This window comes from Leucoraja erinacea, chromosome 19 (assembly GCF_028641065.1).
Source record: "Leucoraja erinacea ecotype New England chromosome 19, Leri_hhj_1, whole genome shotgun sequence".
NCBI lineage: Eukaryota > Metazoa > Chordata > Chondrichthyes > Rajiformes > Rajidae > Leucoraja > Leucoraja erinaceus.
The window spans coordinates 3,679,036-3,702,450 of NC_073395.1; the positions used below are offsets into that span (position 1 = coordinate 3,679,036).

General features: G+C 47.6%; 1 protein-coding gene across 1 annotated transcript in view; it reads right to left on the minus strand.

Annotated features, from left to right (window-relative positions):
• Positions 1 to 6,925: 6,925 nt before the first annotated feature.
• The window catches only part of adck2 (aarF domain containing kinase 2), a 16,586-nt gene continuing 96 nt past the window's right edge, over positions 6,926 to 23,415 (minus strand). The window contains exons 1-8 of the mRNA XM_055650086.1: positions 21,884 to 23,415; positions 18,531 to 18,677; positions 15,531 to 15,659; positions 14,722 to 14,817; positions 12,439 to 12,690; positions 10,017 to 10,145; positions 8,719 to 8,772; positions 6,926 to 8,632 (exon numbers count right to left, since the gene is read on the minus strand). The exon at positions 21,884 to 23,415 is cut by the window's right edge and continues 96 nt beyond it. Of these exons, the coding sequence (XP_055506061.1) occupies positions 8,495 to 8,632; positions 8,719 to 8,772; positions 10,017 to 10,145; positions 12,439 to 12,690; positions 14,722 to 14,817; positions 15,531 to 15,659; positions 18,531 to 18,677; positions 21,884 to 22,783 (1,845 nt within the window). The 5' untranslated portion in view covers positions 22,784 to 23,415 and the 3' untranslated portion in view covers positions 6,926 to 8,494. The remainder of the gene's footprint in view (positions 8,633 to 8,718; positions 8,773 to 10,016; positions 10,146 to 12,438; positions 12,691 to 14,721; positions 14,818 to 15,530; positions 15,660 to 18,530; positions 18,678 to 21,883) is intronic.

Here is a 23,415-nt window from a genome sequence, read left to right on the forward strand (position 1 = left end):
CAACATTTAGATGGGTGATAAATAAGACCAGGGACATTTCACAACTGAGTTTAGCAGTCATACTTCAGTCACAGACTTTAAATACATAGAAACATAGAAAATAGGTGCAGGAGTAAGCCATTCGGCCCTTCGAGCCTGCACCGCCATTCAATATGATCATGGCTGATCATCCAACTCAGTATCCTGTACCTGCCTTCTCTCCATACCCCCTGATCCCTTTAGCCACAAGGGCCACATCTAACTCCCTCTTAAATATAGCCAATGAACTGGCCTCAACTACCTTCTGTGGCAGAGAATTCCAGAGATTCACCACTCTCTGTGTGAAAAATGTTTTCCTCATCTCGGTCCTAAAAGACTTCCCCCTTATCGTTAAACTGTGACCCCTTGTTCTGGACTTCCCCAACATCAGGAACAATCTTCCTGCATCTAGTCTGTTCAACCCCTTAAGAATTTTGTAGGTTTCTGTAAGATCCCCCTCAATCTTCTAAATTCTAGCGAGTACAAGCCGAGTCTATCCAGTCTTTCTTCATATGAAAGTCCTGACATCCCAGGAATCAGTCTGTTGAACAATACATTGAATCAACTATTATACTCAGGACTGTGCAGAACATTGTTTCTGTGGTTTGTGACCCCCTCACTGTCCATCTTCAAATCCAGTGTTAAAACACATTTGTACTCCCTGGCTTTTGACCATGCCTGAGGCTTTGCTTCTGTTTTTGGTGTTTTTGATGTTTCTTTATTTTACATGTCTTTTCCTACTATTTCTTTTGATTGTTATTTTTGGTGTGTATTAACTTTTTTGTCAATGATTAGTGATGTACAGCACTTTGTTGCAGCTATGTTTGTTTTTAAAGTTCTCTATAAATAAAATTATTATTATTATTTTTATTATTAATTATCCTGTCTTGCACTGTATCTCTTCTACTACCTTCTGCTATTCAGTCTACCCACCCTGACTTTATCTTTACCCTGAATATTGTTCACCCGTTACTATATAGAGTAATTCAGAATAGAAACAAGCCCTTCAGCCCAACTCGCCCATGCCGACTAAGATACCACACTTATGCTGGTCGCATTTGCTTACATTTGGCCCATCTTTCCTGTCCATGTTTCCGTCCAAGTATCTGTTAAAGGTAGACAAAAATGCTGGAGAAACTCAGTGGGTGAGGCAGCATCTATGGAGTGAAGGAATAGGTGACGTTTCGGGTCGAGACCCGGAAGGGTCTCGACCCGAAACGTCACCTATTCCTTCGCTCCATAGATGCCACCTCACCCGCTGAGTTTCCCGAAGGGTCTCGACCTGAAACGTCACCTATTCCTTCGCTCCATAGATGCCACCTCACCCGCTGAGTTTCCCGAAGGGTCTCGACCTGAAACGTCACCTATTCCTTCGCTCCATAGATGCTGCCTCACCCACTGAGTTTCCAGAAGGGTCTCGACCCGAAACGTCACCTATTCCTTCGCTCCATAGATGCTGCCTCACCCGCTGAGTTTCCAGAAGGGTCTCGACCCAAAACGTCACCTATTCCTTTGCTCCATAGATGCTGCCTCACCCGCTGAGTTCCTCCAGCGTTTTTGTCTACCTTCGATTTTGCCAGCATCTGCAGTTCTTTCTTAAACAAGTGTCTGTTAAATGTTGTTATTGTACCTACCTCATCTACTTCCTCTGGCAGCTCATCCCGTGATATTCTACCTTCTGTACCTTCCTCTTCAACCTACCTTTCATATCTAAGTTTAGCTTGAGATTGTGAGACTTGTGACTAAGTTTGGCTTGAGATTGTGTCTGATTTAACTGGCTGGCAGGCAAACAAAAGCTTTTCCTTGCATCTTAGAAACATAGAAAATAGGTGCAGGAGGAGGCCATTCGGCCCTTCGATTCAATGTGATCATGGCTGATCGTCCCCTATCAATAACCCATGCCTGCCTTCTCCCCGTATCCCTTGACTCCACTAGCCCCTAGAGCTCTATCTAACTCTTGATACAAGTGCCAATCATAAACCCAAACCCAAACATGTAGGAGCTATCTTGCAGGACTGAAGGAAAATGTTTGCTATAGAAAATATTCATTTTAATGTTTTCAGATCACGACAGCAGTGATGGGTTGATTGTAAATTTCTGGAACGGCAAAACAGTGAAGGTTGCTCCTGGGACAGCCGTGTGGATCCCCCAGTCACTGGGTGAGCGAATCATCTTGGAGCTCCAGATGCCCACCACAGCGAAACAAAATCTTCTGGACACATGCCCCGATTATCCCTTGGTCGTTCCTCCAGGCTACCGAAGTTCTGGGAGTCGTGGAGATGAATTTGAGCTTGTGGTCCACTCCAGGGTCCCGTGCCTCCGCCAAGGTCTACATTCACATCACAATCATAGGTCGTGCACAGTCCCCGATAACCTGCTGGGCCAGTCGAAGCCTGAGGCTAAGTCTCTTGTTAGGACGGTTGCTTCTGAGATTGGTGATGGAGATGCGGGGCGCTGTAGTTCGACTGTGGCCAGAGAAGAACTGCGCCAGTCAACGTCGCCAATGAAGGGGAAGAGAGTTACGTCTGCAGAATCTCTGCTGAGACACATAACTTCCCTTCAGAGAGATATCGAAACGCTCGTTCACTCGGACACCTCGCAGTGGAAGTCCGCCACTCTGCCAGTGTTGGACAGGAACAACGACTCTCCCGCCAGTGGTGCTTTAAGTACCAGCCCGGCAAATGGCTTTCATCACACAACAGCGGTGAAACGGGAGAAAACTCGGAAAATAATTCCCTCGTCTTCCTTCCAGAAGAAAACTGGGAAGAAATTACTTCAGGGGACACAAGGAACGGCAGGTGCTGGACATTTGAGTAAAACACAAAGTGCTGGAGGATCTCAGCGGGTCAGGCGGCATCTGTGGAGGGATATGGACAGGTGACATTCTGGGTCAGATTCAAGGGGGGGGGGGGGGGTAAAAAGAGTCCCGACCCGAAACATCTTCCGTTCATTGAGATGTTGGAGACTGCAGGGTTTGGGGTTTGTGTGGGAGGGGGAAGGTTGGGAAGGATTAAGGAGGCAGGTTTCATTGTGCGGGGAGTGATGGGTTACTGGGACATGTTGCTAGGGCGGAGGAGGCAGGGGGTGGATGTGATGCTAATGTATGGGAGGTGTTTAACAGAGACTAGATAGATACAGACCATGTGCAAGCAGATGGGATTAGTTAGGTTGGCATCATGGTTGGCAGGGACATGGAGGGCTGAGGGCCTGTTTCCGTGCTGTGTCCTTTGAGTTGTTTCAATAGACAATAGACAATAGGTGCAGGAGTAGGCCATTCGGCCCTTCAAGCCAGCACCGCCATTCACTGTGATCACGGCTGATCATCCCCAATCAGTACCCCGTTCCTGCCTTCTCCCCATATCCCCTGACTCCGCTATCTTTAAGAGCCCTATCTAGCTCTCTCTTGAAAGTATCCAGAGAACCGGCCTGCACCGCCCTCTGAGGCCGAGAATTCCACAGACTCACAACTCTCTGTGAGAAAAAGTGTTTCCTCATCTCTGTTCTAAATGGCTTACCCCTTATTCTTAAACTGTGGCCCCTGGTTCTGGACCCCCCCAACATCGGGAACATGTGTCCTGCCTCTAGGGTGTCCAAACCCTTAACAATCTTATATGTTTCAATAAGATTCCCTCTCATCCTCCTAAACCCCAGAGTGTACAAGCCCAGCTGCTCCAGTCTCTCAGCATCTGACAGTCCCGCCATCCCGGGAATTAACCTTGTAAACCTACGCTGCACTCCCTCAATAGCAAGAATGTCCGTCCTCAAATTAGGGGACCAAAACTGCACACAATACTCCAGGTGTGGTCTCACTAGGGCTCTGTACAACTGCAGAAGGAGCTCTGTGCTTCTATACTGGACTCCTCTTGTTATAAAGGCCAACATGCCATTCTCTTTCTTCACTGCCTGCTGTACCTGCATGCTTACTTTTATAGACTGATGTACAAGGACCCCCAGAATCCCGTTGTACTTCCCCTTTTCCCAACGTGACGCCATTTAGATAGTAATCTCCCTTCCTGTCCTTGCGTTAACAATTATAACAAGGGACATCAGACTATTGCCCAGGCCTCCACTGAAAGTAGATGGAATAAGTGGGTTTAGTAATGGTATCATTCACCTGCTACAAGGGGTCCCGCAATGGAGGATATGAGGGATTAGGATATATCAACTGGGTCTCTGCCACTGATTACAGGTGAGAAGTGTTGGTGTTGCTTAATAGTTTTGATAAAATGTGAAATAATAACTTTCTAAAAAAAAATCTGTTCTTGTCAGCAAATGGTCAAGTGTAAATTGCTGGGAAATTCATGAAGCAAAAGGAAAAAAACCAGAAGTGAGATGCCTAGAAGGAGCAAGAATACAACGAGAAAGATTACAACGTGAACATTATCACGGTGGCACAGCGGTAGAGTTGCTGCCTTACAGAACCTGCAACGCTGGAGACCCGGGTTCAATCCCGACTGCGGGTGCTTATCTGTACGGAGTTTGTACCTTCTCCCCGTGACCTGCGTGGGTTTTCTCCGAGATCTTCGGTCTCCTCCCACACTCCAAAGGCGAACAGGTATGTCGGCAAATTGGCTTGGTATGAGTGTAATTTTGTCCCCTGTATGTGTAGGACAGTGTTAATGTGCGGGGATCGCTGGTCGGTGCGGACTCGGTGGGTCGAAGTACCTGTTTCCGTGCTGTATCTCTAAACTAAAAACAACCAAGCAGGTTAAAGATGAAGATCGCATCCTTATCTTAAAGAACATGCTGCAAGTTTCTAATGCCTTCACATCATCAACACATCTATGATGGCTGAGTCAGCATTATATAGTTCAAGTTCGGAAGTGGCGGCGCTGTTAACAGCTGCGGCTCGCCTGCAGTCCGTCTGTCTTTACTTTTTTCTGTTGTTTTTTTTGTCTTGTTTTGGTTAAGTTTTAGTTTGTTGGGTTGTGTTAGAGGGGGTGGAACATGTTCTCTGTCTCTTCCTTCGGGGGAATGCGACTTTTTCATGTCGTATCCCCCTTCTCTGCCTCCGTCTGCGCTGAGGCCTAATGGCGGAGCTGGCGGCCTCCAGCCTGCGACCGACCCCGAGGCTCCGGAGGCAGAGCCAGCCAGGACTTACCAACGAGAGGCTGGCCGTCTTCGGGGCTGAGCAGCGGTGGCCCGACTTGCTGGTGCGGCGTTCTGGCTTTCGGCGGCGGCCTGGGGCTGATGCAGCGGGGCCCGGAGCTGGAGCAGCGGCCTGGAGCTGGGGCAGCGGCCCAGAGCGGAGACTGCAGGATCTGGAGCCGGGGCAGCGGCCCGGAGCGGAGACGGCGGGACCTGGAGCAGCGACTGCGGGACCAGAAGCTGGCGCGGCGGCCTGGAGCTGGGGCAGCGACCTGGAGCTGGGGCATCGGCCTGGAGCTGGGGCAGCGGCCCGGTGCGGAGACTGCAGGATCTGGAGCTGGGGCGGCGACCTGGAGCTGGGGCATCGACCTGGAGCTGGGGCGGCGGCCCGGAGCTGATACTGTGGCGGGCCGTCTCGGAGCGGGGATGGCGTTCCGGCTATCGGCAGCGGCGACATCACCACGGAGGTCCGCTGGACTGGAGAGCGGCATCTCCGGCCTGGATCGACCGCCTCAGCGCAGAGGGAGAACAAGGAGGGAAGAGATGGAAACTAAGACTTTGCCTCCATCACAGTGAGGATGTGCTTGGTGAACTCACTGTGGTGGATGCTTAATTGGTGTTTATTGTATGTTTTGTTATTATTGATTCTGTGTATGACTGCAGGCAACATAGTTTCGTTCAGACCGTAAGGTCTGAATGACAATAAAGGATCTATCTATCAAAAAAAAAAAAAGTTACATTTATTGTCACATACACCAAATGGTGCAGTGGAATTTGAGTTAACATGCAGCCACACAAATAAAATAAACACAACACTATAGAATTTAACGTAAACATCCCCCACGGCAGAACCAACGTTTCCCCACTGTGAGGGAAGGCAGCAAGGTCCAGTCCTCTTCCTCTCATGTACATGTGAAGACTGAGGACTGTAAAAGATCACCGTTTCTGTTGAGAATCATATCCCAGCTATTGAAGACGTCAGCATATAGAACCACTGGCTGCATAAGTGGCAATGTATCAACTGGGGGACAGGCAGCGTTTCCCTGGTTGTCGATGTTATTGAACATGCAGAGTGGTCTAAAGGACGGATTTTCCCCCACCAGATGTAGTCTGCCCTCACAATCAACAGTAAATACAGTGAGCTGATGATTCGTGTTGACTGAGCAGAGCTCCTTCTGCTTCCATGGATGAACTACAATGCTGAGAGACTATACTTTGCACTCTGTTATCTTTCTGTTTGCTGTACCTGTTGTACGTGTGTATGTATTGATTGTATTCATCTATATATTACTAAAACTCTCATCTTATTTGTTTGTATGCGTGCGTGCATGTGCGTGAGATCCCAAAACCCCGTCAAAACGGTACATGATAACACTACAATTTTTGGCCCACCTTACTCACCATTGTCCTGTGATGTAAATGAAACAGGTTTCGTTCAGATTGATGGTATATTTTACAAATAATTAACATTTACAAAAATCACTTTTCAAACCACTTTTGCACTTGCCCTGCCCGTCAGCCGCGTTCAACATCACAATGACGTCACAATGGGATCCGAATCTCACTAAAACTCTCATCTTGTTTGTTTGTTTGTTTGCTTGTATGTATGTGTGCGTGTGTTCTCGAAACTCCGCCAAAACGGTACACGATAATGCTACAATTTTTGGCCCACCTTACTCACCATTGTCCTGCAATGTAAATTAAACAAGGTTTGTTCAGATTGATGTATATAATAATACCTGAAGACTGACACAAAACGCTGGAGTAACTCAGCGGGTCAGGCAGCACCTCTGGGGAAAAGGAATTGTGACGTTTCGGGTCGAGACCCTTGTTCAGACCGTTTTTTTCCAATATTCTTCAGATATTATTTGATTTGATTAGAGAGCACACAAACAAAACGCTTTTCACTGTTGTTCCACTGTTTTTTTTGGCGCAGGCAGTGAAAAGCTTTTGATTGCGTGCGGCCCAATGTAATCAGATAACAATATACATGAATACGATCAAGCCTAACTCCTTCCTGTGGCAGAAGGGTGATATAAAATTAGAAAAACATATTTGCTGGGCTACAAGCAGTGAAAGGACAAGTCTTTCAAATATCCACTGGGAACACATGAGAGATGAATGAAACAATTCAAAAGGGAAATAGTTGGGATGTAACATTTTATTTGGTTATGGTACAGAGTTCTGCAACACTAATGCACAGATAGCTTTTAACCCTGCACACTTAATTTCAATGTGTAAGAAAGAACTGCAGATGCTGGTTAAAATCGAAAGTAGATACAAAATGCTGGAGTAACTCAGCAGGTGAGGCAGCATCTCTGGAGGGAAGGAATGGGAAGCCCATTCCTTCCCTCCAGAGATGCTACCTCACCCGCTGAGTCACTCCAGCATTTTGTGTCCACCTTCCACTTAATTCAATGATTGATTGATTGAAAGATACAGCGTGGAAACAGGCCCTTTGGCCCATTGAGTCCACACCGACCATCGATCACCCCCGTACACACTAGTTCCATGTTATCTCACTCTCCTCATCCACTCCCTACACACCAGCGGCAATGTTACAGAGGAAAATTGACCTACAGCTCGGCATAATTTCAGTATGTGGGAGGAAACCGGAGCAACCAGAGGAAACAAGGGAGAAGGTGCAAACTCCACACAGACAGCAACCGCGGTTCGGATCGAACCCGGGTCACCTGGGGTGTGAGGCTGCGGCTCTGCCCGTACAAAATTCTTAAGGGGTTGGACAGGCTAGATGCAGGATGCTTATTCCCGATGTTGGGGAAATCCAGAACAAGGGGTCACAGTTTAAGGATAAGAGGGAAGTCTCTTAGGACCGAGATGAGAAAATCATTTTTCACACTGAGAGTGGTGAATCTGTGGAATTCTCTGCCGCAGAAGGTAGTTGAGGCCAGTTCATTGGCTATATTTAAGAGGGAGTTAGATGTGGCCCTTGTGGCTAAAGGGATCAGGGGGTATGGAGAGAAGGCAGGGATGGGATACTGAGTTGGATGATCAGTCATGATCATATCGAATGGCGGTGCAGGCTCGAAGGGCCGAATGGCCTCCTCCTGCACCTAATTTCTATGGTTCTACCTGTTCTACCTGAAAACTATGGCCGTTCAAATGGACAGAGTTAACAAATCCATTACCACGCTTGACATAAACATATAATCTTATGCAACTTCAAAGTATCACAGGTAATATAACACAGGCACACAGCATGCATTATTAAGTATATGGGCCACACTGTTGGCCTGTTATTAAAAACAAATGTCATATCCCCAGTAGCAGGTGATTGAATGGTTAATGGTTGTGAATATCTGGGAGCTTGCCCCCTCCTCACTCCCCCCCAGTTGGGTGAAAGTACGTCGCCAAGATCCACAAAGCCTTACAAACCCGCAGAGTCTTTCAGCAGCATGGGTCTGGCCACTTGCAGCAAGTCCAGCTCGGGGTCGAGAGATCGGCTGAGACGGTCCAAGGCCATGATGGCAAGGATGACGGAGGCAAAGCTGCTCTCCACCTTGACCTAGCGTTGGGAGAAGGGAAGGGAACAACGTTAGATAACACACCAGTGGTAAATAAACAGAGCAGCGGCTCACATTCATCCTTTACCTTGTGTACAATGAGTGCTTCCAGAATGTTAGAAAGGAAGCCAGCAACATGGAGCTGAGAAGAGAAAATGATTCAAATTAAACTTGGTAGAACTTAAAACTGAACAAGTGAACTGCTTCCTCACCAATCTATAATAGCAGCTGATATATTGTTTTATCTCATATACCTGATAAAATTGATTAATTTAAGGTGTCCAAGCCACACCGCAGAACCAAGTGAGTTAATTCACACTGCAAAAACCAACTTATAACTCAGACACAGAGTGCTGGAGTAACTCAGCGGGTCAGGCAGCATCTCTGGAGAACTTGGATAAGTGAGGTTTCGGGCCAGGACCCATGTCCAGACCCGAAACGTCATCTATCCAGATGTTCTCCAAATGCGCCTGACCCGCTGATCCAGACTCTGTGAAACGTCTCCATGTTCTCCAGAGATGCTGCTGACCCACTGACCCGCACTCTGTGAAACGTCACCTCGCCCTGTTCTCCTCAGATGCTGCCTGACCCGCTGAGTTATGGTGCAGCAGCATCTATGGAGCTAAGGAAATGGGCAACGTTTCGGGCCGAACCTTCTGGAAATAGGCAACGTTTCGGGCCGAAACCCGGAAGGGTTTCGGCCCGAAACGTTGCCTATTTCCTTAGCTCCATAGATGCTGCCTGACCCGCTGAGTTACTCCAGCACTCTGTGAAACGTCACCTATCCATGTTCTCCACAGATGCTGCCTGACCCGCTGAGTTACTCCAGCACTCTGTGAAACGTCACCTATCCATGTTCTCCACAGATGCTGCCTGACCCGCTGAGTTACTCCAGCACTTTGTGTCTTTTTTGTAAACCAGGATCTGCAGCTCCTTGAATCTCCGATCAACTTAGTATTATTACAATACATAACAAACTGAGAAATGGACAATAAAGGGCGCAACTTGGAATCACTTCTTCCAAAGGGCTGCATTAGAGTCGACTCAATTCCCATATAACAGTCGCTCCACACCCTTATATCTCTATTCATACAATAACATTTCTTACTTTAACTCTGATCTTCTTAAATTCCTCTCAGACTATCTCCCTCATTAATGACCCTGGGACTATCCTTGATCGCACTATGCTGGCTTTGCCTGCCGCTAAACGTTATTCCCTTATCATGTATCTGTACACTGTAAATGGCTCGATTGTAATCATGTATTGTCTTTCCTCTGACTGATCAGCACACAACAAATGCTTTTCTCGGTACACATGACAATAAACTAAACTACACTCCCTTAATTAAGTAATCTTCCAATCTACTTTTTTTTGTCTGTTAATACCTTTCGCAGCGATCCAGTGTTCATCTCTGCTTCATGCACGATTCTTTCTATTTCAGATTTAAACAGTTGCAAGTCTTGGCATTCATTCACTGTTGCCTGGGTCAGCAGCAGCTCTGTGATCTTCTCGCCCTAAAATAAATATAATTACTAAATCTTGAAGAGAAAAATCAAATGAGATGGTGTAACTGCATCTATTCCCAGCACCACAGATGTGGGCAGGTGCAGCAATACGACAATACGACAGTTTATTTGTCACATTGCACAAAAAGTGCAAGTGAAATGATACGTCAGCAGCGAAACAATGATAAAGGACACACACAAAAACACAATAAAATTTTAACATAAACATCCACCACAGCATTCATCGCTGTGGTGGAAGGCACACAATTTGGCCAGTCCTCCATTTTCCCCCGTGGTCGGGACCTCAACCCGTCGCTGCGGGCGTCCAGATGGTAAGGACAAGGTCCAGGTAAGTCCAGAGTCGGCTCATCCCCACCGGAGACCGCAGCTTTTAGTTGGTATAGGCCGGCGGCCGAAGATTTAAAGTTCCCTCCACGTCGCAGCCGGAAGCACCGCAGGGCTGCAGGGCCCTACGAACCTCCGCTCCAGGGGATGTTAAGAGATACAGCACTCGCGGTAGAACCGGCCGAAACTCCACACAGTGGACAGGGTCTTCTTCCCCCCGGGTCCCCCACGAGGGATCCCGGGCTGTAGACGCCGCGCCAGCTGGAGCTGTGCAGGCTCCTGCCGTCTGCTGCGGGCCAACGAAATGCATACAGTGTCTGCCTTACATTATATGTTCAGAAGCACCATCACTGAATGCTGCTCGAATATCCTTCCCCAAAGTTTTAGTTTAGTTTTGTTCGGAGATGCGGGATGAAAACAGGTCCTTCGGCCCACCGAGTCCACGCCGACCATCGATCACCCGTTCACACTAGTTCTATGTTATCCCACTTTGTCACCCATTCCCTACACACTAGGGGGCAACTTATACAGGGCTAAACAACCTACAAACCCACACGTCTTTGAGATTCCGGAGATTCAGCAAAACGGAGCACCCGGAGGAAACTCCACACAGAGGACAGGGTCAACGTGCAAACTCCACACAGAGGACAGGGTGGAACCCGGGTCTCTGGCGCTGTGAGGCAGCGGCTCTACCCGCTGCACCAGTTGCCTATTAAAACTTTTCTCTACAAAGAGGTGAAGTGCAAATTGTAAATTGGGAATCTCACCTGCAGATCAAGGTCAAAGATGAGTACACAAGCCTCTTACTTGTTTCTAGTTTAGTTTAGAGATACAGCACAGAAACAGGCCCTTCGGCCCACTGAGTCCATGCCAGCAATCCCTTCACATTAACACTATCCTACACACACTAGGAACAATTTTTACCAATGAACCTACACACCTGCACTATGGGAGTGTAGACTAGTGTGTTAGTACTATATATATATATATATTACCACATAGATTATGCATCCTTATGTCACTCACACTGCTGATCTGCCCACAGACTTGATAGTGAGTTCTCTCTCTAGTTAGACTAACTGAATGCATGGAGATGTTTCCTCCATGGAACTGCTAATAAAAGACTATGGATTCTAACCACTATGTGCGAGTTTTATCATTTCAACAGGGAGGAAGCCAGAGCTCCCGGAAAAAACTCAGGCGGGTCACGGGGATACCATACAAACTCCGTACAGGAAGATTGTTCCCGATGTTGGGGAAGTCCAGGACAAGGGGTCACAGCTTAAGGATAAGGGGGAAATGCTTTAAAACCGAGATGAGAAGAACTTTTTTCACACAGAGAGTGGTGAATCTCTGGAACTCTCTGCCACAGAGGGTAGTCGAGGCCAGTTCATTGGCTATATTTAAGAGGGAGTTAGATGTGGCCCTTGTGGCTAAGGGGATCAGGGGGTATGGAGAGAAGGCAGGTACGGGATACTGGGTTGGATGATCAGCCATGATCATATTGAATGGCGGTGCAGCTCGAAGGGCCGAATGGCCTACTCCTGCACCTAATTTCTATGTTTCTATGTAATATTGTCAGATAACAAAGGTCCCTGGATTGTTTTCCTTTGATTTGAGTAAAAGCCCTGTCCCACGGTACGAGTTCATTCCAAGAGTTCTCCCGAGTTTGCCCTGATTCAAACTCGGAGATTTACGGTAATGGTCACTCGGGGCTCTCGTGGACATTTTTCATCATGTTGAAAAATCTTCATGAGTCTTCCCGTGCTTACCTGCCGTTAGCGAGTCTTCCCAAGTACCTGCCGTTAGCGCTAAGAGACATCCCCGAGCTCCGACGTACCCGCTACGTTCATTCTCCGTGCTTACCACGAGTTTGATTTTTTTTTAAACTCGGGAGAGCTCTTGGAATGAACTCGTACCGTGGGACAGGGGCTATCAGGGTTTGGGCTCGTCATACCTGCCCTCTGATCACGGCGGTGAAGACGGCTTTGAGGTTGTGGAAGTCTGAAGGCCGCAGCTCAGTCACGATGCCGGTGTCCAGCAGGATCAGTTTGAGTGGACACTGGGATGGGTGAACGTTGATGATGAGGGTGTCGCACAAATCCACGATGGTGGTCCTGTCGTCCTGTTGCCGACTGAACTGATCCGCTCCCTGGATGAGAATGTTCTCCGGGCAAAGTTCTCCGTGAACAAAGTTGTCCACGAATACCTGTGGGGCGAGGTCACACCAGCGTGAAGATGGAAGCAAGAACATCTTTCTCTTTTGTCATTCATAAATTTGACGTATTAAGTTTTTACGAAATGACCCTTTGCAATTTGAGTTGTAAACCCTTCCCAATAATAATAATAATAATAATAATAATAATAATAATATATTTAATTGTCATTGCACATAAGTGCAACGAGATTTGGATATGCCGCTTCCATCCGACATCATAACTTAAGTAACTACTCAAATTTAGGTTTAGATACCCCGAGAACATGGTTTGTACAAAGAACATCACAACAGTAAATTAGTACTGGGATTTCTAGGGGTTCTGAGGTTTTTAAATACCTTATTTTCACAGCCGCGTTCGGTAACGGGCTGCCCGGAATTGACTCGGACTTGGCCGCCATCTTCCGTTATCATGAACCAAATTATAATGAGCCAACCTAATCAGCGAGTATTTACCTGCTGATCAAACTCTACTGCATCACAAAGCCTTCACGTCCCTGAATCGTGCATGCCCTTCCCATTGTTACTGATCTTTTGCTCAACTTGTCTGTCAGGTTCAGTTCATTAAATTCATCACTTTCTCCACCATATTGACTTCACTTACTCTGTCTCAAAGTACTCTTGGAACTGGCATAGATTGGAGTGTACAGAATAGTAACAGGACATAACATGAAATAGGACAGAACATCAAATTCTCCAATTTTAGGGAACTAGAATTACCCCCTTCTCTCCCACCCCTCCCCCTGTGCCCACCCCTTCTCCTAGTGGAGTCAAGGGATATGGGGAGAAGGCAGGCACGGGTTATTGATTGGGGACGATCAGCCATGATCACAATGAATGGCGTTGCTGGCTCGAAAGGCCGAATGGCCTCCTCCTGCACCTATTAAGGGGTTGTACAGGCTAGATGCAGGAAGATTGTTCCCGATGTTGGGGAAGTCCAGGACAAGGGGTCACAGCTTAAGGATAAGGGGGGAATCCTTTAAAACCGAGATGAGAAGAACTTTTTTCACACAGAGAGTGGTGAATCTCTGGAACTCTCTGCCACAGAGGGTAGTTGAGGCCAGTTCATTGGCTATATTTAAGAGGGAGTTAGAAGTGGCCCTTGTGGCTAAGGGGATCCGGGGGTATGGAGAGAAGGCAGGTACGGGATACTGAGTTGGATGATCAGCCATGATCATATTGAATGGCGGTGCAGGCTCGAAGGGCCGAATGGCCTACTCCTGCACCTAATTTCTATGTTTTCTATGTTTCTATTTTCTATGTTTCTATGTTACCCCCACCGGGACTCACACCCACTTCTTCCCTCCTCCTCCCCTTTCACCCACATTCCTTCTTCTAGCTTCACAATTCCCAACTCTTCAATCTCTTTTGTCTCACCGCTCCTTCCCTTTCATCTCTGGGCTTTGTCCAACCATCTGGCTACCAACCCATCTCCTCCCCGCTCACTTGTGCCAACTATTACTTACTGCCCCTCGCTTTGTCCTGCCCCTCCTCTCTTCCAGCTTTCTTCCACACTCCCCTCCCCCCCCACAATCAGTCTGAAGAAGGGTCCCAATCCGGAATGTACCCTATCCTCCTCCTCCAGAGATGCTGCCCGACCCACTGAGTCACTCCAGCACTTTGTGTCCCATTTTTGAAATGAGATTCATCGGCTAAACCTGGTCGATAGAGATTGGCCCTATGCCTCAGCTCAAGTAAGTATTTTAGTGTTCATTTAGTGTTCAGAAAATATATTTACTTTTTAATAAATCCAGGAATGTTTCTCCCTCTGCAACAACTGTTTTCTTGTACAAGATGCATTGAAATTATTATTAGGCTTACTCGACTTTCCCATCTCTCCGAAGTTCTCTTCCTCTCTCCAAAATGTTTTGTCTTCCTTCTCATCTCCCCTGTACACTTGGATTTACTTACAAATAGCCAGACACTGCCTGAGTTTTTATTTACCATCCCCGCTTCCTATTCCTTTTTCCCCATCTCACTCCCATTTAGCCAACATTTGGTTTGTTAGAACTGTGTCGATTTTACCATCTTCAGCAGCATGTCCAACCCCATCCTGGCCAACTGCTGCTTCAACACATCAGGCACGTCCTCTGCCACAAACGTCGAGATGGGAGTGCTCTCCTGAACACAAACAACATCGAACAATTAGTGGGCTTTTTGTACATTTCCTTTTGACTGTCTTGTCGAATTTGCGAGGTGAGTATGTGAGAGAGAGAACGGGACTGTCCTATGCTGAGAGAATGGAGCGGCTGGGCTTTGTACACTCTGGAGTTTAGAAGGATTTAGAGGGGATCAAACACGTTGACAACATATAAGATTGTTAAGGGCCGGTTCTTGGACACGCTAGCGGCAGGGGATAACATGTTCCCGATGTTGGGGGATGATCCAGAACCAGGGGCCACACAGTTTATTGTCTAAGAATAAGGAGTAAAGAGAGCCATTTAGAACGGAGAGAGGAAAACGCGGAGAGAGAGAAAGAAATCACACGAGAGAATTGTGATCTGTGGAATTCTCTGCCTCAGTGGAGGCCGGTTCTCGGGATACTTTCAAGAGAGAGCTAGATAGGTCTCTTAAAGATAGCGGAGTCAGGAGATATAGGGGGAAGGCAGGAACGGGGTACTGATTGTGGATGATCAGCCATGAACACAGTGAATGGCGGTGCTGGCTCGAAGGGCCGAATGGCCTCCTCCTGCACCTATTTCATTGTGCGGCCACTGACTCAAGCTTTCCAGGCTTTGTCCATCTCGCAACACACTGACAGGAATCCTGAGCCACACCGATACATTATCTGTAGAACCATGCATTGACTGCGAAGAGGAACATGGCGCAAATACCTCATACGTTTCCACCGCGACGGTCCTGGTGACGAACGGCCGGAGCGGGATGGGAAACTTGACCGAATCCATTCCCAGGAAATTCTCTCGGAATCGCTCCATAATCGTTGCCTCGTTCCGCAGGTCAATCTGCAGGATAATGCCCGCACATGGTGTTAGTGTGCAGGGTGACTTTTCTTGCCATCCCCATTCCATGTTAAACGAGACATGGTAAATTAATTCATGCATGACCTGACAAATAAGATCAGCGAGGGATTTAAAATAAATGAAGGCAAAATAACATGGATGGATTTATCTAAGCAAGGGCTAGACCATAGAAACATAGACAATAGGTGCAGGAGTAGAGGCCATTCGGCCCTTCGAGCCAGCACCGCCATTCAATATGATCATGGCTGATCATCCAACTCAGTATCCCATCCCTGCCTTCTCCCCATACCCCCTGATCCCTTTAGCCACAAGGGCCACATCTAACTCCCTCTTAAATATAGCCAATGCACTGTGGCCTCAACTACCTTCTGTGGCAGAGAATTCCACAGATTCACCACTCTCTGTGTGAAAAAGGTTTTCCACATCTCGGTCCTAAAATATTTCCCCCTTATCCTTAGACTGTGTGACCCCTTGTTCTGGACTTCCCCAACATCGGGAACAATCTTCCTGCATCTAGCCTGTCCAACCCCTTAAGAATTTTGTAAGTTTCTATAGGATCCCCCCCCTCAATCTTCTAAACTCTAGCGATTCTACCATGCAAAGAAACTTATTAGTACGGGTGTCGGGGGTTATGGGGAGATGGCAGGAGAATGGGTTTGAGAGGGGAAGATAGATCAGCCATGATTGAATAGCAAGGTAGACCTGATAGGCCAAAGTACCTTAATTCTGCTCCTATAACTTATGAACATAAATTGACAAATTTGGCAGCACACTGGTGCAGCTGGTAGTTGCCAGAGATCCAGATTTGATCCTTAAGAGGCTGTCCCACTGTACGAGCTAATTCAAGAGCAGATGCATCTATGGAGCGAAGGAAATGGGCAACGTTTCGGGCCGAAACCCTGAAGGAAATAGGCAACGTTTCGGGCCGAAACCCTTCCGGGTTTCGGCCCGAAACTTTGCCTATTTCCTTCGCTCCATAGATGCTGCTGCTGCACCCGCTGAGTTTCTCCAGCACTTTTGTCTAAACTCCATTTAATGTTCCTGCCTTCTGTAAAGGGCCTGTCCCACTGTACGAGGTAATTCGAGAGTTCTCCCGAGTTTCCCCTGATTCGAACTCGGAGAATTACGGTAATGGCCGCTCGTAGGTACTCGGGGCTCTCGTGGACATTTTTCAACATGTTGAAAAATCTTCACGAGTCTTCACCAGCTTACCGCGTTTCCCCGAGTACCTGCCGTTAGCGTCACGAGCCGCTAAGAGACGTCCCCGAGCTCCGACGTACCCGCCACATACTTACCACGAGTTTGATTTTTTTTTTAAACTCGGGAGAGCTCTTGGAATGAACTCGTACAGTGGGACAGGGCCATTACCCCTGATGCTGTCGGTGTGAGGTTTGCACATTCACACTGACCCCGTGGGTTTCCTCCGGGCGCTCCGGTTTCCTCCCACATCCCAAAGACGTGCGGGTTATGTAAGTTAATCGATCCCTCCGGCAGTTGCCCCTAATGTGTAGGGAGCGGATGGCAAAGTGATATAACATAGAACTAGCGTGAACGGGTGATCGATGGTCGGCGTGGACTCTGTGGGCCGAAGGGCCTGTTTCCGTGCTGTAACTCTAAACTCAACTAAACTAAATGGTGACTCCACAGTAGCTGATGAGAGTAGTGGATAGAGATTTGGGTCACAGAATCAGAGCCAGATAATGGGGGCAGTTGCAGTTTGGTGAGGATTGATGGGGTGGAAGACCGCAACCTTCGACGAATGCAATCAACCCAGCGTGCACAATCAAATAGAACAAGTTGTCCTACAACTTTAGGCTGTGCACGCCATACGCAAGAAGAATAAGAAGTAAGGTTTGATGCTGGACCCAAACATGTAAATATCCCCCGTGTAAAATAGACCAGGTGTAAATATCATAAGGCATGGATTATAAGATGCAGGAGCACAATTGTTAAGATCAAGAATAACTTCTTCCCAACAACCACCACAACTTGAACCCCACAAACACTAACTAAACTATGAGTGATGGACTGTTTTGGTTGCAGGAAGGACTTGGGACTTCTTTGTAGGAGCATTGGTGTTATTAATTTATTGAATTCCTTATTTAAACATAGAAACATAGAAATTAGGTGCAGGAGTAGGCCATTCGGCCCTTCGAGCCTGCACCGCCATTCAATATGATCATGGCTGATCATCCAACTCAGTATCCCGTACCTGCCTTCTCTCCATACCCTCTGATCCCTTTAGCCACAAGGGCCACATCTAACTCCTTCTTAAATATAGCCAATGAACTGGCCTCAACTACCCTCTGTGGCAGAGAGTTCCAGAGATTCACCACTCTCTGTGTGAAAAAAGTTCTTCTCATCTCGGTTTTAAAGGATTTCCCCCTTATCCTCAGGCTGTGACCCCTTGTCCTGGACTTCCCCAACATCGGGAACAATCTTCCTGCATCTAGCCTGTCCAACCCCTTAAGAATTTTGTAAGTTTCTATAAGATCCCCTCTCAATCTCCTAAATCTCTAGAGTATAAACCAAGTCTATCCAGTCTTTCTTCATAAGACAGTCCTGACATCCCAGGAATCAGTCTGGTGAACCTTCTCTGCACTCCCTCTATGGCAATAATGTCCTTCCTCAGATTTGGAGACCAAAACTGTATGCAATACTGTACGCAATTTATTATCTATGTGTAGTGTGTTTCCAGGGCTGTTATGCTTCTGCAGCTAAGAATTCCATTGTTGACAATTAAACATTCTCCAGTCTTGAATCTTGCAAGGACACGTTGCAATCTTTGAGAAAGGATTCGGGGTCAGGGGTCAGGTGAAATTGGGGTCAGGTGTCGTTAACTTGCATCCTCACCTGTCCCAACATGACCTCCTCGAATTCTTCCATCACCTCCGTCAACCTCAGCCACCTCGCGCCCGGCAGGAGACTGAGAACCCAGCTGGCGGCTTTCATGAGTCTCAGGTCCATACGCACTTGATGAGTAACGCCAGGATGCATCACCTACAGACAGAAGGAGCCAGTGAACCTCTAGGCTAATCTGTGAGTCAGCACGCTACACAAACACATGTTGACAACCAGTCATAGATTATTAAGTCCGCAGAAGGGTTTTGGCCCGAAACGTCGCCTGTTTCCTTCGCTCCATAGATGCTGCTGCACCCGCTGAGTTTCTCCAGCATTTTTGTCTACCTTTGATTTTCCAGCATCTGCAGTTCCTTCTTAATAACATAGATTATTAAGGGTTTGGACACGCTAGAGGCAGGAAACATGTTCCCGATGTTGGGGGAGTCCAGAACTAGGAGCCACAGTTTAAGAATAAGCAGTAAGCCATTTTTCACAGAGAGAGTTGTGAGTCTGTGGAATTCTCTGCCTCAGAGGGCGGTGGAGGCCAGTTCTCTGAGTACTTTCAAAAGAGAGCTAGATAGGGCTCTTAAAAATAGCGGAGTCAGGGGATATGGAGAGAAGGCAGGAACGGGGTACTGATTGGGGACGATCAGCCATGATCACATTCAATGGCGGTGCTGGCTCGAAGGGCCGAATGGCCTGCTCATGCACCTATTGTCTATTGTCAAACTGCTGGAGTAACTCAGCGGGCCAGGCAGCATCTCCGGAGAAAAGGAATAGGTGATGTTTCGGGGTTGAAACCCTTCTTCAGACTGAAAGATAGAGGGGGAGTGGGAGTGGGAGTGGGAGTGGGAGTGGGAGTGGGAGGAGGAGGGGGAGGGGGAACTGGAGGCGAGGAAGGCCAGAGTACAACAACAGATGGCTTCAGGAAAGGTGGAGTCCATAAAGGTTCATTGTTGGCTGGGGAAGACGTGCGAACGTGTGGGATATACGAAGAGGGGGGGTAAAAGGGGGGGAGGGAGGGAATGCAGGCGTTACTTGAAATGAGAGAAATCAAAGTTATACAGCTGGGCTGTAAGCTGCTCAAGGGAAATATAACGTGCTGTTGCCCATGATGTAATCAGTCAGGCAGCTGGATTGAAAATCATTTTTTATTTCCCCAGACAATTGTACACAACAACAAGTAAAATTGAAGATAGACACAAAATGCTGGAGTAATCTCTGGAGAGAAGGAATGGGTGATGTTTCAGGTCAAGAACCTCCTTCAGGCTCTGAGTCTGGAGAAGGGTCTCGACCCAGAACGTCCCCCATTGAGAGTCTGAAGAAGGGTCTCGACCCGAAACGTCACCCATTCCTTCTCTCCAGAGATGCTGCCTGTCCCGCTGAGTTACTCCAGCATTTTGCATCTATCTTTGGTTTAAACCAGCACCTGCAGTTCCTTCTTACACACAAAGTAAAATTGGTTTGATGGCAATTAATTTCTTGATTCATCACTAATTTCACCAGGAAATTTACCCCATATCGTACAAAGTTTGCTATTGTGGGGTGGGGGGGAGGTTAGATATTGGTCGCAATACAGAGTGCTGAACCCAGTGTGTCGGCCAGCATCTGTGGAGGGAATGGACATGCAAATCTGGTCGGGAAACTTCTTCAGACTGTTCGAAATGTCTGAAGAAGGGACCTGAGACAAAATATCAACTTTCCCTTCCCTCCACAGATGCTGCCCGACCCACTGAGTTACTCCAGCACTCTGTGCGTTTTCTATCAAGATTCCAGCATCTGCAGTCCCTTGCAGTTCCAGGTTATATTGGTCGCTCTTCCAGGATCAGTATTTGATCTGAGATCAGCCCGCGAATGATCAGCGTACCAAATTAATTTTACACCATCCATGATCACATTGAATGGCGGTGCTGGCTCGAAGGGCCGAATGGCCTACTCCTGCACCTATTGTCTACGTTTCTATGTTTTTTTGTCTACCTTCGATGTTCCAGCATCTGCAGTTCCTTCTTAAACATTTTCTTCTAAGACCTGATGAATGTTAACTGTTTCTCTTTCAACTGATATTGTCCGATCCCCTCACTCTTTGCAGCATTCTCTGGTCATATTTCAGATTTTTAGCATCTGTAGTTTATAAAAAAAATCCAGTTTGCTGCATACAAACGTGGCAAAGTGCCTAGAACGACCACACTACACTCCATCAAAAATATAACCTGCCTCCTCTCCAGCACACTTGAGATATCTACTCCCACTCTCTGTAATCTAACCCTTGAACAAAAAAAGTCTGTACAAAAGAAATCATAGAAACATAGAAAATAGGTGCAGGAGGAGGCCATTCGGCCCTTCGAGCCAGCACCGCCATTCATTGTGATCATGGCTGATCGTCCCGTATCAATAACCCGTGCCTGCCTTCTCCCCATATCCCTTGACTCCATTAGCCCCTAGAGCTCTATCTAACTTTCTCTTAAATCCATCCAGTGACTTGGCCTCCACTGCCCTCTGTGGCAGGGAATTCCATAAATTCACAACTCTCTGGGTGAAAAAGTTTTTTCTCACCTCAGTCTTAAATGGCCTCCCCTGAAGTCTAAGATTGTGTGGCCCCTGGTTCTGGACTCGCCGATCATTGGGAACATTTTTCCTGCACCTAGCTTGTCCAGTCCTTTTACGATTTTATGTTTCTATAAGATCTCCCCTCATCCTTCTAAACTCCAGTGAATACAAGCCTAGTCTTTTCAATATTTCTTCATATGACAGTCCCGCCATTCCATGGATCAAACTCGTGAACCTACGCTGCACTGCCTCAATCACAAGGATGTCCTTCCTCAAATTAGGAGACCAAAACTGTACGCAATACTCCAGATGCGGTCTCACCAGAGCCCTGTACAACTGCAGAAGAAGAACTGCAATGCTCAGCCTGTGAAGGTTATTTGCTCCTTACATTGCATGCTGGAGACCAAACATCCTACAGCGAGCAAGGTAGCCCACTCGTCGAAAAAGACGTAACATGGTCAAAGGCAGATTCATGGGTCATTTAAGGCCCCATTTCCGTAACCGGCTTCCGTCTCCGCACCAAAGATTCCATAGGATACTAGTGCGGAGACTGGAAGCCGGTTACGGAAACATCCTCATAAAAATAAAAGTTATTTGGTAAAAATCTTCTCCTCATTTTCAGAATTATAATTTATTAACACAAACTGTTCCCCCGCAACGTTGATTACACTGTGGGTCGGGTCGGGTCTGGTTACTAAAATGGATGAAGGAAAGGCCCACGTTCCGCTCCGTTGCATACTACACATCAGCCCATTGCATCTAGCAGGAGTGGTCTATCTTGCTCCACTATAGGATCTTTGCTGGAGACATTATAATACCTTGATTGCCACTGGAATGAGATGGTGCTGCTCCGACATTGTGTTGGGATGAGGTGCTCTCCATCCATCTTCCAGTTCAGGGCCTCCACTCAACCCCTCCGCTGTGGCCGGCTCATTGTGTGGATCTTGCTTGTGTGGAAACATGTAATGAAATATTCCCTGCAGCCCGGAGACTTCCCATGCTTCAAACTGGTCTTCTTTCTCAAAGCTTTCGACGAGTTTGTGGAATTCTGAGTTGTTAATATTCTTTGGGTCGGTGCAGGCCCGGTACACCTGCGTGATGCAGCCCAACCCGATGGGCTCCTTGCTTTCAATGTGGAATATGCTCCTCCAGTGCTCCCCAAATGCCCTCCTCAAGCTGCGCCTGGTGTAGTCCCAGGGATGCGGGGAGACACGGGGATGAATCCTGGAGAATTTATCACAGAACTCTGCCGGGAAGAGGTCCCTCCTGGTGCTAGACCACTGCCCGAGTTTGATGAACGTGGGCCCGGCGGCCACTGTGGATCTCAGCAGCACCTCATACCATGCCGAGGCGAGAGCAGACGACACAAAACACATTGGGTAGAGCAGCAACAGGGGCCCAAATCTCAGCAGCAAGACCACCGCCCGCACGCCCAAATGGACGGCAAAACGAATCCTCCAGAAAAGTTCTCCCAATAATGAGCGCGATCCTCGCTTGGGGCAGTGCATTAGCTTGGCCTCTGCAACTGCTGCTGTTTTCTGGGAGTTTGCAAGCGACGAGCTCCCAAGACCTAGACACGCAAGAGTAAGTCTGGGTACATTCTTCAACCTGAAAGATACTTTTGGTGCAGAGTTGCCCGCCCTAAAGGCAGTAGTTCTCCAAATCACAGATCTACAAATTCCAGGGCATGTCCTACAACTCAAGAGAAGGGCAGCCATCCTGGTGGGCGCGGGCTGTTGTGTCAGCCTGACCACAATCACAGAGTCATGAACTCCAACATGCACGCTATCCTGATGCCCATGGTGTACGTGAGGGTGAGAGTTGTCATATTTACCAGGAATACCACGTTTGGAGACATCAATCCCAAGAGTCTGAAGTCTTTTACAAAGGGCCTCGACCCGAAACGTCACCCATTCCTTCTCTCCAGGGATGCTGCCTGTCCCGCTGAGTTACTCCAGCATGTTGTGTCTGCCTTCAATCCAAAGAGTCAACTCTTCCGTCAGCCATTCATCCATTCATCCCCAAGAGGGGTGGGAGATTGCAACCTTCACTTGGTCCGCCCTAGTTACGACGAATGCAATCAACTGAGATCAAATAGAACAAGTGGCCCTGCAACTTTAGGCTGTGCCCGCCACACGCAAGAAGAAGAAGGTCCCCAAGAGATGAGATGCAAAGGCGAATTGCTGGAATGGTAAAGGTCTCTGGGGATAAGTTGCGCTGCTGCGCAGGAGGATGGAAGATGCTGACGGGATCCCACGATCTCCATCAAAGCACTGGGCAACTACAAGGCATCTCACCTCATCTCAATGCTGCAGTTCTCCACCCAGGCCACGGTCAGCGTTGTTCACCC